Source organism: Drosophila ananassae, chromosome 2R (genome assembly GCF_017639315.1).
Source record: "Drosophila ananassae strain 14024-0371.13 chromosome 2R, ASM1763931v2, whole genome shotgun sequence".
In the NCBI taxonomy this organism is placed as follows: domain Eukaryota; kingdom Metazoa; phylum Arthropoda; class Insecta; order Diptera; family Drosophilidae; genus Drosophila; species Drosophila ananassae.
The window spans coordinates 5,170,240-5,188,239 of record NC_057928.1 but is presented as its reverse complement, the minus strand read 5'-3'; the positions used below and the strand labels follow the sequence as shown (position 1 = coordinate 5,188,239).

The 18,000-nt window shown below is 47.3% G+C and overlaps 1 protein-coding gene across 1 annotated transcript in view; it reads left to right on the top strand.

Moving 5' to 3' along the window:
* The window catches only part of LOC6493831 (CUGBP Elav-like family member 3), a 135,301-nt gene that overhangs the window by 64,157 nt on the left and 53,144 nt on the right, over nt 1-18,000 (top strand). Inside the window, 1 exon segment of the mRNA XM_044714476.1 lies at nt 5,092-5,226. Coding sequence (XP_044570411.1) covers nt 5,092-5,226 — 135 coding nt within the window.

The following is an 18,000-nucleotide window of genomic DNA, read 5'->3' as shown; positions in this document are numbered from 1 at the left end:
ATTGCTCCTTAAAAAATAATAATTCATACCTAGTTAACAGATGATTACTCGAAAGTTAAAAACCCAAAGCCGTGGAGAAGGCATACATTAAAGTAGAACTTTGCCCGCTAGTGCTCGCTAGTAAATTTTCGCAACTAATGGAAATCTTTAAATCCCTGCAAAGCCCTGCAAGCCCTCCGCAATTTACATTCGCCTTTCTTCTGCCACTTAAAAGCCAAAGAAAAGTTTATCCTTTCAATATTAATTAACACTTCAATACCACAGCGACGAAGACAAAGTTTCTGGCTCTTCCTATTCCGTCTGGCCTGCCACTGACTTTTGGACCTTCCCAAACAAACTTTTGTGCCTAAAATATTACTTTCCAATGCAGCCGCCACCTAGGCTTCAGCTCCACCCTAATTGACAATTAGGCGCGTTTTAGCGGTGCTTTCCCAGTCGCCATTTTTCGTTTCCAATCCCATTTCAATCCCAGTGCCACGCCGAAGAAACCGCTTCAGCGAGCTGTCAGCAACTTGGCAACTTTTAACTACTTACAAGGCTAATAACTAATTTACTCCCAACTTTGGCCTTAGCCCGGCTGGCAGGAGCAGTCGCATAATTTGCAGAGCTCGTCCCCAGCCTACAGTCAGGTTTCACGCTTATTAATTAGGAATTCTGGCTGACAAATAAGCAGCAGCATAAGTCGCCAAAGAAGGCCCAAAGGATTCGGGCACTCTGCCGACTTGGCAGTTTCCACAAAGCCAAGAGCCAGCAGCCAGGACTGAGCCATTCCGTACTCGCGCGGAAGCGCCAGGACCGGGGAGACTTCTGACAATTGCCGCACAATTGTCCGCCGCTGACTCCGACTGCTTGCCGACTGCTCCGACGGCGTTGGGGGACTCATAAAGGGAACATTAGCTTGTTTGTCGAATAAACGCCGACACCTCAGACGGCGGACTGGGGACTCCAGGCTGAATGGGTCTATGCTTCAGTGCCATAAACACCACGTGCGAGTCTATAGCTTTGAGCGTAAAAGAGGAGTACAATTTGCAGTCGTTAGTTGAAAACTTGCCAAAAACGCAGAGCTAATGGGACTAAAAACTTAAAAGCTTTTCGAGATGTGTAATCACTTTGAATTAGCGTCGTTACATGCCGAATAGGTGTCACTAATTACGAATTAATTAGTTTCCTTCTATCACTCACCCGTCTCATCATCAATCAATCAGAAACAAAACATGTCGGGGAAGGGCTAAAAATAATTAAAAGAACGCAGATCAAATGAGTTAAAAATATGTGACAATACAATATCTGATATTTACTATTCTCGCAAATATATGTACCATAATTCCACTACCATATTTAATATTGAATTTCCATTCACACATTTGTGCTTACGTTGGCAACTCATCAAGTATCTTAAAACTCGAAAAGGCATTACTGCAAATATTAGCACTGATCCAGGGAAAATAATTAATAGTTTGGACATGTTTGCATTGCATTTGAGCTCCCAGCTCTAATCAGATTAAAGCATTTTCAGATACGGCCGGGCGGGCGGCATTGTTGCAGAGCCCGGACTCGGAGGCGGGGAAATGAATTCCGTATTTATTTATGCCTTTAATGATTTATTAGCCGCACAGGGATGACTGACCAGAGAAGCAAGACACTTTAGCTTTAGGAAAGCTTAAGGCGGACACCTGGTTTAGCAGATGCCCCTCCCAGCGCTGCTGCTCCTTTGTGTTTAAAGCGGCGTCCTTGTGCGCTCCGCTCGGAGAAAGAACTAATCCTCAGACGCTCATTAGCAGCCATTAAACGTCAATTTACATGTCAATTGGCAGCAGGGACTGGCCGGGCAGTCAAAGGAAGTCAGTGCTCTAGCCGGTGCACTAAAAAATACAGGTCCTTGCGGCAGGGGCGGAGGGATCAAGGGACAACTCGGCACATGAGCTTTGGCTTTGACTTTCGCTTTGTCAGCGACTTTCTGTGTTTTTTGTGTCCTCTGGCACCGCCATCGCTACATTTTTTTATTATTCATAGACGCTGCCCAGGCACCTTTGGTCAGGGCTCGGAATACAATTACCCGTCCCCGGAGGAGGGCAAGTGGCGAAGATGCAGCTGGATTCAGGATTCAGGATCCAGGATTCAGGATGTTAGATGTTGAATGTTGGATGAGAAAAGGCGGTCGGTCGGTCGGTCGGTCGGACGGACGGACGGTCGGTGCCGCCTCAGGGGGAGACTAGCGAAAACATAACGTGCAACAATTAGTGACCTGTCGTTGTCCTCCGCCTGCGATGCACATGTACAAAAGTTGCCATGTGGTTAACTAATTTAATTTGGCTTTCTTTTTCGCACCCACTCCGCTCCCGCCCAGCATCAAAGACAACGACACGTTAATGACTTCTTTTGCCTTGGCAACACAGAGTGGCACAGGACGGAATGGCACAGGACGTGGGGCAGGCACAAAATAGAGTCTAAAAACTGCCACACATGGCCAGCAAGGGAATCACGAACAGCACAAGGACGACTACGAGTACGAGTACGAGGACTGAAGACCCGGACCAGGAGCCACTTAACTTGTCTATATGAGCCTAATGGCCTTTAATATTATTTTCACTGGTCTTTCCTTTAGCTGCGAGACCGGAAAAAAAATATAAAAAGGCAAGAGGCAAAGGGGCAGAAAGGCAGAGTGGCAGAGAGAACAGCCAAAAGCGAATCACTGAAAGCCCGGTGTGCATTTTATCCTCGCAGGTCTGTGTCTGTGTCTGTGTCTGTGTCGTTGTGCCCCAGGTAATTGTAGAAAATTGCTGCAACGCCAGGCTAAACATTGTGCAAATCCTTTTGTCCTGACCCCCGCCCGTCCACTTGGCACCCCTCGCCCAACATTCACCCTCAACCTTCCCACCCCAACCCCAACCCCAACCCTTTCCCCTGTCCGCCTTGTTCTTATGTCCTCCTTGCACTCGGGTCTTGGCCCTTTTTTCCGTTTTGGCCGCAACTGTTAACAGCCAGTTGAACTATGCCATTTCATATGTACAACAGCAGGCGCCGCAAAGTATGCTGCACTATTTTTACCTTTCCCTGACCCTTTCCTCTCCCCCGCCTTCCATCTCCCGCCACCCGCCTGAAATCCAACGTGCTTTACATTTTTATTAAGCCAACCCTTCCACTGCTGGCACTTCCTTGATCCCTCCTCCGGTTGCCGGCGCTGTGGTTGTTGCCGTTGTTGTTTAGCATGCCATGGGCGTTGTTTGGCTTATTGCACGTGCTTGGGATGACTAGGCTGTGGGGTCTGGCAGGGCTTGGGGCTTGGGGCACAGGGGCACAGGGGCGGGATCGGGCGGAGGAGCAGGGCCCAAATGCCATTAGGCTTAACCCGGACACAAGACAATTGCCTGCAGGCCAGGGGCACCGTCCAACGTGTCGTATTAGTTATTTTCTACTTCGATTGCTTTTGCCACTTTAACGCGACAGCAGCTGGGCTCCGGCTCTCGGTCTCGGTCTCCGAGTCCTGGCAATTGTTTTGCCAATTATGTGATGCTCAATTTTCGATATGATACCGAAAACTGCGGCTCGGAACATGGACTCCGGAGCCGGAGCCGGAGCCAGAGCCGGAGCGGAGTTCGAGGACCAGCTGCACACAACGTGTCCTTTATGTGACCCCATCATTCGCACATTATGCATTAGATTACATTTTAGCGAACACGTATCCCCATCGCGGTCATTGCTCACCTCCTAGCCTCTAATTTAGAATAAGTATTAGTAAGCCATATACTCTCATGCTCCCGTAATCCGTAATCCGTAATCCGTATCCGTATCCGTATCCGTTATCCTTTGACCGTTTTTTCAAGTAGTGACTAGCGTGTTCCATTACCTTTCAATGTCTATTCTTAACTAAGTAGCTTGTGCGTGGCCAGCTTGTAACTGTGTATGGTGGACGGTATGCTTGTGTGCGTGTATGTGTGTGTTCGTTATACCGTTATACTTAAATACATATATACTTCCATTATACTCGTACGTAATACGTATCCAATAGCTAATTTCCATTTTCGTAAATGTAAGTCGAAAAATAATTGAGAACAAATTTAACTAAATATCACCCAATTTTATCTTCTTTTCTTTCCTTTTTATGTAACACTTGTTCGTGCTCTATATCAAATATATATATATATATATGATTGAAACGAAAACTACATCAAAATTGGCAAAATTGGAAAACTGACAATTCTTCTCTTATTGTTTCCGATAAAAATGAATTAAACTCTTTTGTGATTACATTCGATTTGATTATGATTTGATTTTGTATTTGTATCTGTATCTGTATCTGTATCTGTTATCCCTTCCTTTTATTTTTCGTTCGTGTGAATTACCAACTGTTTTTAATGCAACAATTTCGAAAATAAATTCTTTTTGTAACTCTTCTTACAAAATCAAAATTCGTACTCCTCCTCCCACCCCAAATCTAATCACATTAATAAATGTTGTACCTGTATCTGCTCTATTGGTGCTCAATCTATCCAAAAATCACCAAATCTCTTGTTAAATAAATGTTGTTGCTTTTACTTTTCTTTGAGTATATTGCGCCTGTTGAATTTTGAAATTTACAACAAATACCAATTACGTAAATGTGCCTGCTGCGTTCATTACTCGTTAAAACAAAAAAAAAAAACAAAAAAAAACCAAAAAAAATAAAAATAAAATTAAATAATTTTGCGTAATGTGTAACCTTGTTACATTCTCATATCCTCTTATGACACGCATATGTATGATGATCAAAAATCTTCCTTTCCGTATTCATTTGATTTGGTTTGAAATATTTCCGGCTATGGCTTCTTGATTGAATCTTTTCATTTTCACATGAACACGATCGAACCCCGAAACCCGCCATCCACCACCCACCACCCACAACCCACCACCCACAACCCACCATCCACAATCCACAACCCACAAACAAACATTGCCACTTGTCCATTTTGCCGTCTCTTTGGTGCAACAAAATCGAATCAAATCAAAATCGTAATCAATCAAACCAATTGGATCGATCGAGCCGCATTACATAACATGAAACATGATCCGAACCTAAACTCAAACTCGAACTCAATCCTGAACCTCAAACAGAGCATCTAGATCGCAAGCTGTTCGTTGGCATGTTGAGCAAACAACAAACCGAAGACGATGTTAGACAAATCTTCCATCCGTTCGGCACAATAGAGGAGTGCACCATTCTGCGCGGCCCGGACGGAGCTAGCAAAGGTAAGTGCCCGATTTTGTTCTCAGTGTACCATGTACCTATCTATCTACTGCTATACCTACTATACCTTACATTACTAAACTTATTTTGGTTGCTCATATTGCGTATTCGTATCACTGTTCGGCTCGTTCTTTGTTGTACTTTCCAGTTCTGCGATTGCGATTGCGATTGCGACTGCAATTCAAGTTATGTTGCCTGTTCAGTTTTGGCATTAGTTTCGATGTGTAGACTGTGCTGGGAGCGTCCTGGACTAGGTCCCGGGCGAGTTGGGCCTGATAAGGGGCCACTGGTGAGAGCCAGGCTCCTGGGGAAGGGCGAATGATAATGTCTCGAGCTGCAAAAGTTGGCAGCTGTGCAACGAGCCAAATAATCATCACAGGCATAACCATAACAATTACATAGCTCACTGGAGGAGGAGCTGGAGGGCCTTGAGGTGGCATAAAATAAAAATCGGGTAAACAGTTCAATTAAAGTTGTTTGCTTTTCACAGGACTCGTTGTTCGTTTCACAGGCTGCCACTTGCCGCTTGCCACCCGCCATTTGCCATTTGCATTTGTGTGCGGCATTTATGAGCCAAAATATACACGCACCCACACACACACACTCGCACACACGTCTGGACGGGCAAAATAAATATCCTGATGGAGCTGGCAAGCGGGGGGGCGGGGTATAAAAAAACAGTATAAAAATAACAGAGCAAAAAAATAAAAAAAACCAGCAAGAGATAGGGCGGGCAGTCAGTGAGAAAGTTTCGTTTGTTTTAATATGCAAGTAACTTTTTTGACAATAACATTCCATTTTATTATGTCAAAAGTTTTGGTTTTACAAATACACACAAATACCAACGAACAAACACAACAAACACTCATTCCCCGAACGAAATTGTGTCTTTGTTGTGTATTTTTATTTTGCTTACATTTGCAACATTTTTGACTGCTGCCTTTTGTTGGCTTTGTGTGCGTGTGTATTTCCCCATTAATGTTTGTTGTTCTTCGCCTTTGTTGGCATTTATTGTAGTTATTTTGATATGCATGAGGAGGCAGCGGGTGGGGCGTGGAACTGCGGCCATGTGACACTTTGCATAGAAAATCAATGTGGCGGGGTATTTATCCTGCGTTTGTGTATTTTAAGTTTCCCGCTTTGCATTCGGGGCTGAGATTACCCGCGGAGGTCCTTGACGCCAGACCATGTAGACATACATACAGTGTAGAATGTAGAATACACCTCCGACCGATCATGTCTGAAGTAGAATTCCAGGTACTGCTACGACCGATCATCAAACATTTTAGTTCATACAGGTTTGATAGACCCACATCTTGAATCAAACAAGAATAGCAGTCAAAAAAATAAAAACTGCCAAAAAATAAAAACAGTCAAAAATAGAACTTCCTTCAAAGTGTCAAAAGAATATCAGATAAGGCAGCGAGCGACATGATTTGATGCAAATTCCCATTTTCCCCATTTGCCGGCATCGGGTGTCGAACTGGAAGACTTGTGTTGATGTCCTCGCCCTTCAACTTCGACAGTGGCTGCACGCGAAAGCCGCGAAAACTGTCAGTAGACTCGTTAGGCAGGGGCGTCGTTGAAGATGAATTGGAGTGGGACGTGGGACTTGGGGTGGGGGTGGGGCAGGACGATTGCGGCTGTTGCGGCTGTTGCGGCTGCGATGCCAACATATCATTCTTCATTAAAATGCGCTTCAAAGTCAGCTCAACCGCAGCCTTTTTTCGGAGTCGCAGTTGGCGCACGAAAGTGACAGGCGCTGGCCTGTGTAAGTGCCAAAATCCATCAACGTCAATGCTTTCTTCCACTTTTCTTCACTTTCCTGCCGCGCTTCGAATTATTTTCAAAGAAAATCGACCCGGCTTAGACGCAGCCGGGCGCCAGGAGTCGGGTGCCAGGAGCTGGGAGTAATGAGGAGTGAACAGTGACTGACTGGGCGCCCTGCAAATGTATGCAAATGATGATGCATGTGGCAGCGAAATGCGGTGACGCCGATCTCGGGCCATCGGGCTGACGGGGCGGGGCGGGGCGGGGCGGGGCGGGGCGGAGCTCTAGCCGCGCAGCCACAATAATAACCCAGCCCAGCCCAGACCAATCCAATCCGACCATCCACTCCTCGAGCCTGTCTGTCTGTTTGTCTGACAGGCTAGAGGAATAAGCGCAACCATCATGTTAAATTATGCAAATTCGATTTCAGTGAGTGAATGAAATGAAACGAGGTAAAGGAAAGGTTTTCTGGGCCGGGGCTCGGGCTGACTTTGAAACTTTTCCAGAGCACAAAACAAAAAGCATATGCTCCATAACTGGGAGAAATTTGCTGGAGACTTTCATTGAACTTCTGGATATTATCCAAATGGAGTTAAGAGTGCTTGCTGCAGTCCAAAGACAATAGATACTAGATAATTATGAGTGTTTTCCCTCCAAGGCATCAATCATGTGCAATTACTTAATCATTGTTGATAAAATCAAGGAGCTACGAAGGTATGAGCCACATTTAAAGTTTGGCTTTTTCCTATGCATTTTTTTGGGTGTACACATGTGCCACAGGCTGAAAATTTGCAGCTCAACAATAGCCGGACTGCAGACAGTAGCCAGAAGGCCGGAGCAGGAGCAGGAGCCTGGAGCAGAGAGCCCCAGAAGCCAGGAGGATCCTAGCCAGGCAGGCTGGCGGCTCATTTGATTAGAATATTCATGCATGCACTTCATTGTCATCAGGGCTGGCAGGCAGCAAAGTTGTCATCTCGTCCTACGTCTTGTCATCTGTGCAATCAACACAATTGTGCGTCTCTGGCCCGGCCGTCCTGCCCCGCCGTCGGTAGTCGGTAATCAAGTCTCCCCGCATATGAGCAGCCAGGGTGTCAGCCAGTGGCAAGAGTGGAGTATTTTGCATAAGTAGCCGCATGAGGGAGGCCGGCTCCTCCAGTGCTGACAGACAGTTGGCGTAAGTTGGCGTTGAATGCGCCGAGTTGGCAGTGACAATGATGTCCCATGGCTGCCAGGGCCCATCCAGCCCACCCGACTTAAATCGCTTTCAGACTAATCACTGCAACTGCAACCTGTCACTAAGTAATTGAAAGTGGGAGCTGGAATATGAATTGGACAGGCGATGGACTTTCGGCTAACTCAACTACTGGCCGTCATAGATGGCTTGTTTCAGTTTTCAGTGTTTCGCAAATCGAATTCCGCGTCTCTTCCGCGTCCCTCCCAGCGTGCTTATGAGCCATATTCTGAGCCTTCTATCTGTGCCACTTCGGACTCCAGTCAATCGGGCCTCTCAATTCATTGTGTTGTCAAGTGCTGCCAAAAACATAAATTGAATTAAAATGTCGTTTAGACTCGAAATTAATTAGAAATGTCTCGCTTTGTCAAATTAACTTTTAATTGCCGCAAAACCCAACAATGAGCCACCCGGCGACGTCTTGCAGCTGACACACAAAAACAAATTTCAATTAATACAACCGCACACTAGCAAACACACGTAAATATCCGTTGAGCTGCCACACACAGACACAGTCACAGACACAGACGCACACAAACGCTCTTGAGGACACTACAATGGCGCGCCGTAAAGCAGACTCCAAATTTCGGCATTGTCGTCTATCATATCAAAAGCGGCGCAAGCCCCATAAATGCCAATAATTAATGTGACATTTTCGGAGTAATCGAGGCAAATATGCATCAGAGCGGCGGCAAGCAGCCTGTCACAACCACAAGCACACGAATGCGGAGGGGCGGCAGGGAGGTATATCTGTGCAGGCGGAGAGGGTCCATAACCATGAGCACGCATGTATTTCAAAGGATTCCCCAAAACTGCGTGGTATGCCAAGTGGCAAACTGATTCAGCCACACCCTCCTCCGCTCCTCCCCCGGAGCAGTTGGCTCCGCTTGGCTGGCTAATTGAATTTCGGCACATAGCTCCACGAATTCTACGAGTGGGCGGGCCCCGAAAAATTCACGACAGGAACTCTGCCAGGAACGGGGATGCAACAAAATTGTGCTGCAGCCCAGGTGCCTCGATTTAAACTCAAAATTTATTGCCTGCAAAAAAAAGTTAAGTAGCCTTCACATAATTGCTCGGAGAAAAGTTTTTAATACCTCCGTTCTTGCAGCTCCCCCTGTCCCGCCCCCTCGCCTCATGTCCCCTGTCCCCTGTCGCAGGACCCCCCGCCCCGGGCTTTGCCTCAAACTTTCGAATGACAGTTTAAGTTGTTTTTCAGGCTGTTGCTGCTGCTGCTTTGGTTGCTCCACTTGTTGTTTGGCCAACAAATTTTTACAGCCAACAATTGTGCGGGGATCGGGGCCATGGGGAGGGGCGAGAGACAGAGACAGATATGGCGAAAGAGATAGAGACAGGGCTTCCGACGGTTGTCAACTCTCACTGGTTCGTGGCATATGTATATGTATGTGCACACACATGTGGACACACCCGCCCCCCTCATGCCGTATCACCGCAGCGGCCCTGGAATCATCATTTCATTTCAATTTCAATTTTTATGAGCAAAGTTTTATGAAGTGCATGTCATGCTGCCTGTCGCTTTGCTCTACTCCTGTTTCCTCCGTCCCCGCCACCACTCGACTCTGCCGCACTGCATTTATTAAATTTCATTTCATTTCGGCTCTTTACTCATGTTTATTTTACAGCACACTAAAAAGTTCTAACAAGTGCTGATTGAGTGCGCTGCAAAAACTGTCAAACAACCCGCCTTCCCCCGCCCCGCCCCGCCCCCAACCAGGACAAAAGCCCCAGCAGTTCGTCCTCCCATTCGCACATGAAAGCGTTGTAAACTCAAATTGAATTTAACGCTTATGACATGCGAGAGCTTTGCTTTATTCGATTCCCTATAATATGTTTAAAAGTGTGATGAGATTTCGGGCCGGTTTCCGCTGGGGATGCGGCCGGATGGTCTCGGATCACGGGTTTGCATATTCCGCGACTCCCGCGATAGACCCCCACAGGACCCATAAACCATTGCGCTTAATGTGCCTTAATTAAAACAAACTCGCCGCCTGCGACCGCGTTAAGTGCCCTCTGCAGTCTATAACTATTTATTGCCAAGAAGCAGCTCTTGCACTCGCATAGGAAAAATCGGAGTAATAATAATAATGTAAGTTGTGGCATAAGCTCATAAGTGCCGTTTAAGCCGCAGTCATCCTGGCTGTTGCTGTTGCTGCCTGTTTCGGCTGCTCAAAAGCCAAAGGACTTGGACTGCCGGCTACCGACTCCCAACTCCCAACTCCCTACTGCTGGCTGCAAAATGGCTCTCAGGCCAAGGAATTAAAATACATATCAAAAAGGGAAAAGAAACAAACGCGAACTTTTGCTTCTGTAGACCAAAAACCGAAACCAGAAACCCAACAAACTTTGTCGTCCTCGCAGTAGTCGCCATGGCCACAAGGCTTTTGTGAGTCCTGATCCGGCTGCCGAGCCTCTCCCGAGCTGCCGGGAATATGTGTAGGTCGCAGCCTGATGCAGCTTAAATTTAATTGCAGTATGGCCAAAGTTTCGTGTGTATCTGGGCCCCTCGCTCCCCCCTGCTTAATGCTAATTAATATGCAACACTCCCGAAACTATGCACCCCACACACACACGTTCACGTACACAAGGGCAAAGGTCGGGGCAATTAAACGTACCCAGGCAGAAGCCGGCCGAGAAGAAAGTGGCTGGAACTTGACGCCGCCAAGCCGGGCTAACGGGCCATAAAAGAGCCACAAAGTGGCAGCAACTAATGCCACTTGCTGCCCGGATACTGTATACCGAGTACCGTGTACCATACCCGGATCGATGGACTCCTTGATCGGACGCAGATCCCGTCCGTCGGTCCGGCAGGCTGGATACCACCCTCTGGAAAGGACATGAACACCCCGCCCTGTCCAGTCCAAGCCATATTCTTGCCTTCAGCAATTTCGTTTCATTATGTGGCCATGTTGGTGGCAAGTGTGCTTTATTAACACATTTCGTGGCCCGCCCGCACACTCGCCATCCCCGCCGTATACGCCAGAACATAACTTTTTTAATACCTATCGCCATTGCCGTCGCCGGAGCCGGAGCAGGAGCAGGAGCCGGAGAAGCTGGCCGGGCTGGCTTTAGTTGTAATAGTTTAATAAAGTAGTAAAAGCTGCGGAAATTAGATTTGACCGCAACACACGGGCACAGGAGACCGCCGGGGCCCAGACAAAACTTTGCCGCAGCCCATGAGAGCAAAAAATGTTGTACAAGCCACATGGAGAGAAGTCCGTGGTTACTCCTGCTCCAGCTCCGGCTCCGGCTCCTTCTGCTTTGGGTCCTGGATTCTTGTCAATAAAAATGTCAAAAAAGTTTCGGCTAAGCATTAAACAGAAAGTTCGGGCCGAGAAAAAAGGAAGGCGGTTGGTGAAAAGGGTTGCCCAGGAATACTTACAGGACGAGGATGAGGACGCCGATGAGGATGTATTTGGTGGGCTTTGGGGCTTGGGTTTTGGGATGTGTTTGGACATGGGATGCCGGGGCATAGGACTGGGGGAAGATGAAGAGGATGAAGATGTGCTTATTAAAGTTAAGACGAGTCCCAGAAGCACGGCCCTCTGCACAAAATTTAATTAACTCAGTTGAGCGCGTTTCCTTCCTCCCCGATCGCTGGGGCATCAATAAAAGATTAGTTTCCTGAGCCATGAAGTATGCCACTTTAGATATTTATTTTAGTTGTGCGGGATTATTGAAAAATTAATGTCCGATACGCTTAGGACTCGCTGGCGGACTCCGCTGGTCGGTTTTATTGGAGGAGCACATGTAAGAGTCCTATTTCCCAGCTGCCGTTGACTTTAATATTAATATATTAATAAGCGTCGCACCGAAGCCCGAACTTATTAAATTTCAGACAAGGAGCCTTCTAATGTCCTGCTTGGGCTGCCACCTGTCAGATGCACATATTTCGTTATTATCAGGGGGCTGGGGTGGGGGCCTCCAGTCTTATTCCACGTACATATTCTGCAGCTCATTTTCTAGTTCATTGCCGGGACCAAGACATGAGCTAAACTAATTTATTCCACTTTTGTTGTTAGACAATATCCTTTCAGACCCTGCCACCCCGCAGGATACACAGGATACGCGGGATACACGGGATACACAGCCTGGCAGCTTGATATAAGCCGCGAAGGCATTTAATGAAAATGAAAACGTCTTAAGGCAGAACCAGACACCGAGGCAGCCTCGGAAGCTGGTATCCTATTTCAAAGTCGCAGGGCACGAGGAAAACAAAATAAAATAAAGCAAAATAATATAAAACTGACACTGATGGTGGGCCTGTTTTTCTTGGGCGCTGCCTAGCTACGTCGAGTGTCGACGTCGACGGGCTCCAGATTCCAAGGATGATTGGGCCGGGGCTGGGCAGTGGATTTCGCTTAAAGAAAATACGAATTTATGCACTTGAGTTTTGAGTTTTGCCTTCGCTTCGAAGAATACATTTCTGAAAACACTTGAAAATTAAGGCTCAAACGTGGAAGCTGGAACTTTCGGTTTGCCCACAAAGCCCTTGGCGAATTATACTTTTCATTGTTTTAGGATCGAAAGAGGAGCCCAAAGAGTACATCTGCCGCTTGTTCATAAACCATATATCAGCAAAGCTCATTAGTTTTTATTCTGCCCTTGTGACTGTAATTGGCCGAGAATGGAGAACAAGCTAGGAACATAATTCCTCATTCAATTGAAACTTCAAGTTTGGAATTCCAAGCTCTAAAGTGCCTGGAGTAGTTTCCCAGTGGAGGGCAGTAAATCAAATGCCAAATGGCAGGAATAATCGTAAATTTTGTTTAAAACGGCAAGCTATAGCCGCTATATCTTAATTAACTGGAAAGTGCATCATCCATAATAGACCCTCACCACAAAAAGTATCGTTTGATTAGTCGTCTCGTTTTGAATCCTGCCCCTCGGCAGCAGGTCCTCGGCACGGTCAGCACTCAATCAGAAAGTACATTTCTGTGTCCACCGCCGGGCGCAAAAAAAGCAAATATCACATAAGCCCGCACAGATGAAGCAACTGAAATTAAAATTCGATATACTTGTTTTTCGAACTCGGCAACACGGTCTGCCGAGGGATCGGGGATAAAGTGCTGGTAGGCCTCGGTGCACCACCGACTCTATTGCCTGGGGTGTGGCAATCTAGCCGAAGGGGCATCCGAGGATGGAGGCCCGAGGACGGAGAACGGAGGAGATGCATACATCATCCTCCGCATCGATGTAGGCAGCACAGCGTTTGCCCAAAATTTTAGCATCAATTTAAATTTTTGGTCAGATTTGCACGTACTCAGCTCCGCTTCGTCTGTTTTTGTAATTACATGTACACTCTCGCACACCCGCACACGGACGGAATTCATGCAAATTGATGTTGCTTTTAGCACACACTCACACATGCGGCATCGGAAATTTTCGGTTGTTGTCTGTGCTACTTTACAGAGCTGCCCCAAACAATGAAGATTTATAATGCCCTTCTGGCCTCTGGAATAAACCCTCCCAACCCATCGCTCCCATCGCTCCACCACGTCCGTTGCCAGGCAAGTGCTCCGGGCCAACAGTTCTGCATGATGTTATGGCCATATATTAGGGTTCAGCGGCGATTTGCTAGCAACGACCAACAATTGAAGAGGCCGACTACTGGTCGTTAGATAAAAATTAAAAGCCGGATTGTGCACTTGGAGAAAAACCATCCCCGAACGGCTCTGGGAGGACGGCTATAATACGCTTTCAGAGAGGGCTCTTAGTTAGTACAAGTGTTTAGCTAGTACTTGGAACTTAAATTTCCGCTGCCATCATTCGAGAGAGACGAGTGTCAGGTATAAATATTCAATTCAGGAGACCCGATTCAGGCTGTAATTGGCATCTGGTTTCTGCGTTAAAACCTTAAAACTCAAAGGACTCTTGCGGCACACTGCACTCTGTGATTGGCAAGGCTGGCTTTAAGCTGTTGTTGGCCTGGAATTATAGAAGTTATGCCAATCACATAACAAAATATGTATTTTTGCCCGACTCAAAGCCACTGGCACTCCACTCCCACCGCCACCGCCACTGCCAGCAACAGCAACAACTGCAAATAGCACACTCAAGCGCAGAGCGTAACAAAATTCAATATCGCTTTTAATTGCGTGTTGCCTCGGCAACGGAATAGCAGCAGCAGCAGCAGCAGCAGCAACAACAGCAACAGCAACATGCGGCAGACATTGTAAGCCCCTTGCAAACCGAACTGTCGAGCGGATGAAGGGAGCCAGCAGCACATGGTTGGAGGATACAGGCCACTTATATAAGCTGAATGCCTGGGACGAACCTGTTATTTAGTAAAATGTTATATAAACTTTAAATCGAGTTATGCATTTTAATTGGTTGTTGTACAATTCTGCAAGCGGCACGTTTTGTTTGCCACATAGGAGAGAGCCAGAGCCAGAGCCAGCGCCAGAGCCAGGCTTCCACAATTCATCCGCATTCAGATAGATACTCAATATGACTATGTGTTGTGAACACGAGCTCTGCAGCCTGCCAGCTACAACAATTGAAATGCAATGCTTCTCGGATTTTTGCGTAATACAATTGAAATCTTGTTAAATTTGAGCAATTTGCAATATTATTTTACGGAATTTTCCCCCTTTTCTTTTGTGCCGAAGAGCGGCATTGTGCAGTTGCCAAGCTGGAATTGAAGTTGTCTATGGCCTCAAGGATGCAGGGCAAATGCTATTTTTCACAGCGTCCTCCAAAGGCACACCTCACTTGCAGATACAAATTTCCGGTTAATTAAATAAATTTCGAGCCACAAAAGCCCTCCGCCACGGCATCGAGCGCATCTGCTCCGTCAAAGGCGGTGCGGGCTTAAAGTTAATCTACCTTGTGGCTTAATTGCTGCCGCTGCCGCTGCCACTGGCACTGCCACAGACACAGCTTCGAGAAATTGCGCCCAAACGGGCTCCGTCTTAGAGGTCCTTCTCCAGTGCCATCTTCGCCGCTGTCTAGGACGCTAACTCATTTTAATGATGCAGCTACCTGGCCCGGCCCTAAGTGCAATGGCTTGGCTGGCTTGGCTGGCTCGGTGTCGTCTTCCGCCGGCTTTGTCGGCGCTGGTGGGCCGCCACTTTGAGGCAATTACGGCCAACTCGCCGCGCTTACATGTGGCCAAATTGTTGTGGTCGCCGTGGCTCGGCGCCATCCACGTCTGGGACGCATTAAAATGAATAATGTGCGCAACCTGGGCGCACAATTTATGCACTCTGCCGGGCGGACTCCACTGGGCAGATGTTTCCCGAGCGGCGCTGGAGCTGGTCCTTTTCAATCATGTACAAATCCCCGCAATCAAAATGCTGCCGCAATACAATTAGCTTAGCCCTGTCCCTCCGAGGAACACAAAAATAAATTCATTGCCCGCTTTTGGACGCGCAGTTTATTAGACTTAGCCTACCTGTCTCTGAGCCAGGACATGTCCGGCCGGGGCACTTCCTTTGCTTACGCTTTGCTGTTGCGACTAAGCCCGGCCAAATTGATTTTTGTACCTGCCACGACCACGGAGGGAGGGAGTCCAGAAGTCCTGTGGCTCACGAGCCCATGAAGCCAGGACCCCGGGACTCCGGGCCTTCAGGACCCCCAGCTTATGTTTATTCTCCTGGGCAGTCAGCGTAGTCAGCAATAAAGTTCAAATGAAGCGAGTCGCCATTAAGTTATGTGGCTTTAGCTCCGGTACGCCCCTTCTCGAATTTGTTTCGTGTTCCTTTGCAGGATAAGTGGGCGCATTAATCGCCAAAGGAAACGGAATGAAATGCTCCGGAATAAAGTGAAACAATAACGGTTGGCTAGTCAGGACGAGTCCTCTTTGAGTGCATAATAGTTACTGCTGCTATGGAAAACACCAGGGCCGAGGACCAGGTTCACGTCCAGGTCCGGGAGGAGATAAAAGTTCATTTAGTGCTTCTTTTCAGACCCTACCGCCCCCTCCACACCGGCGCAGGCTGGGAAACCTCAGCGCCCCAAACTGTGCTGTGGTTTTAGTTGCATTTGACTTTGCGGTTTGACGTTGCGTTTGCTGGTTGTTTTTATGCTTTTTTTGCCCCGCCCGCTTCTTTTTGCCGCACACGCAACAGATTTTTGTTCACACTTTCGCCTGGCAAAACAATTTTCCTCCCGAATCTGGCCAAGAGGCGGCAGGGGCCTGGCGGGGGCTGGAGTGGGTGCTGTCGCCGTTGTTTGTGTTGTTGGCGTGGCCCGCATGCATTGCGGTTTCTGTTGCATAATTATTATGCTGCGGTTAGTGTGCCCCGCATCCGCAGCTCCGTCCGCCCCATCCGTGCCACTCGGGATGGAGACCAGCAGTCTCATGTTGCCGCTGCAACAAAAGCACGAACCTTGTTTGTGGTTCGCTGAGCGCCGGCAACAGTTTTTCAAGACCCCGCCTAAAAATCTGAAATTACTTTCCCGAAAGCGCCCAGAGGTTGTTGGGAGAAAGAGGGATGACTTTTTGTGGAACTCAGCGACAATTTGCAGGGAGCTTTAATCACTTTCCGGTTTCTTGCTTCAAATTAACCCGCTTACCTCTTTAAAGGGGTTTGATGCTTCCTCTGCGACTTTATATATTTTCTGTAACACTGGATGCCTCCGGGTCCAGTTTGAAATGTATCTCTGGACTTATCCGACCTAAAAACATGGCTTTATAATACAGAAAGGATCAAATTTCCATACAGCTCGATAGGGAAACCACTCTAAGGATAAATATTAAGCAAGATTAAATGTATGAATGTAAGCTCTAGAGTGGAATTCCAAGAGCGTTAAAGTTCAGCTTTGATGTGGGTCGATTCGCTATAGAATGTCCCAGGAGCAGTTAGAGCCCCCGCATATCCCTCGCAAGGATCAAAAATACCCAGTTAATAACAACAAAACAAGAGAAGGACAGCGGGACGGAGGACAACTACAACTGCAGGAGGAAGTTCGATAAACAAGAGGCAACATTTTTCGTTTGGGCTGGACAAATGTTACACAGGGCCAGAAAAAGACAAAAGGGCGAACAGTGACTATTTGGCTTGTCCTGCTCGGACTGCTTCTTCGTCTGTTGGTGTCATTTGTTAAAGAGGCTTGTCAACATGCCTTATAACAAGCTGGCTCGGACTTCACAACCAGACTGTAAAGCGGAAGGGTGTGAAGAGGGGGAGGGCGACGGGCGGCGAAGAAGTTTCGGGCCAAAAGCAATACGATTTTAGCCTTTGTTATAGGTTTGGCTCTCGCTTTCGGTTCGTAGCTGCTGTTTGTGGTGCTTGTTTGTTGTTTGTATTTTGTAGCATACTTTTGTGCATTATTTGCACAGCACTTGTACAAAACTAGAGACGAAGGAATTCGCTTGGCGCTGGCAATGGCGTTGGCTTTTCAATTTCCCAGAGACGCCTGCGCTTGTGTGTGTACACAAAATATTATTTTCTTAATTGGTGTTTATTGCGTGTCAGATGCACGCACACACAACAGCAAGGGACTCCTGGCTCCCGAGGGGCCATACTTTAAAGCCCCACCTCGAGGGCGCCATATAAATGCCTGCAATGTGACCTCCCCCAGCTCCAGCTCCAGCCCTCCTCCGGGCCTTCCTCCAATGCCAGGATATCTGGATTGGACCTCTATTCAAATGGCGCAGAGGGTGGTCTGCTGGAAATGTAATTTTCAGTTGACCTTTTTGCTTACATTATCGTCCGTTTTTGTTTTCGGCAAAGACCAGAAATCGTTCGCTCTTCATCTCAGTCGAATTTGCTAGAGGAGCAGTCGAGAGCGTAGCCAGCCGTATCTTTTC